Source organism: Kryptolebias marmoratus, linkage group LG19, assembly GCF_001649575.2.
Source record: "Kryptolebias marmoratus isolate JLee-2015 linkage group LG19, ASM164957v2, whole genome shotgun sequence".
Classification (NCBI taxonomy): Eukaryota; Metazoa; Chordata; class Actinopteri; order Cyprinodontiformes; family Rivulidae; genus Kryptolebias; species Kryptolebias marmoratus.
Genome location: NC_051448.1, coordinates 298,438 through 299,617, shown reverse-complemented (window position 1 = coordinate 299,617; position 1,180 = coordinate 298,438). Strand labels below are relative to the sequence as shown.

Here is a 1,180-nt window from a genome sequence, read left to right as displayed (position 1 = left end):
GCCCCTCTCTCTCTCACAATCTAGCCCTGCCAGTCACTAAAATATCATATAATCTTCCCAATCTATCTTTAAATTAAGGTTTTCTTACAGGTATGTCTTTGGAAATAAGCCTTTTAATTGCAAACTATAATTTCCTTTGGAATTGATCATTTTTCTCTGCCAGCTGCCATAGCTCCAGAAAATCCCTTCGTATAATGTTTGGTGTCATTGTAAAGCTTGATGATTTCCCTTTTTGAAATAAAGGGCTGAAATTCCCGATGACATCAGACCAATAAAAACTGAGTTCTTAAGACTAACTTGTTGCAAGGTGATGAATCACCAAATTTCTACAAACTGCAAATCATTTTGAAGCTTCTGGGCTTCAGAATTTAAAAAAACAATAAAACAATAATAACTCAGGATTGAAAAATTCCTGGCTGTGACTCATTTTGATGTCTGTATAGCTCTGTGTAAACCTTGTCAGAGGGGCAGGTCTATAGGGGGCGCTGTGGAGCCTTTTTTACTGCCCTTCATGTTGAGATGTGTTAAGACTCCAAAAAGATTCTTTATTTGGCATAAGAATCATATTAAACACCTTTCTGTTTAACAAGCACAGCACTAAAAGACAAATATACCAGATATTACATTTTTCTTTGTTTCAGAGCTTGGATTTCTCCCAGATTTGAACAGTTAAATTCATGCTGTTCTTCCAGTATAATCTGACCTGTAATGATAATAAACAGCTGCCTGTTTCTACAGCTCAGCCCAACCATGACCCAAACACTCACCACTGCCTGTGTGGAGCTGATGGTAAGTCTTTAAACTGAGGAGGTTCTAACGATCGGGTCATTCCTCTCACCTGAACGATGTTCTCTCTTCCTGTCAGCTGACCTCATCATGCTGGGCCTGGCCACCCACGAGCCCAACTTCACCATCATCAGAGAGGAGTTCAAACCCAACAAACCGCGACCCTGCGCGCTCTGCGGACAGATTGGTCACGAACTCAAGGAGTGTCAGGGTGTGGCCAGAGAGAAGCAGGGACAGGTGGGTTCTCTGGGTTCTCCAACCTGTCTGCTCTTCATGCTCCTTCCCATAAAGAACAGACTTGTCCTCCAGTCTGCCTTGTGCCATAAACCTGATTCATCATTCCAACCAGTTTATTCTCCAAAAAATAAACCTGACTTGTTGTAACAGCAGGGAC

General features: G+C 41.8%; 1 protein-coding gene across 1 annotated transcript in view; it reads left to right on the top strand.

Moving 5' to 3' along the window:
* xrn2 (5'-3' exoribonuclease 2) overlaps positions 1–1,180 on the top strand; it is a gene marked incomplete in the record, with an annotated part of 37,388 nt that overhangs the window by 3,943 nt on the left and 32,265 nt on the right. The window contains 2 exon segments of the mRNA XM_037981617.1: positions 739–789; positions 866–1,023. Of these exon segments, the coding sequence (XP_037837545.1) occupies positions 739–789; positions 866–1,023 (209 nt within the window).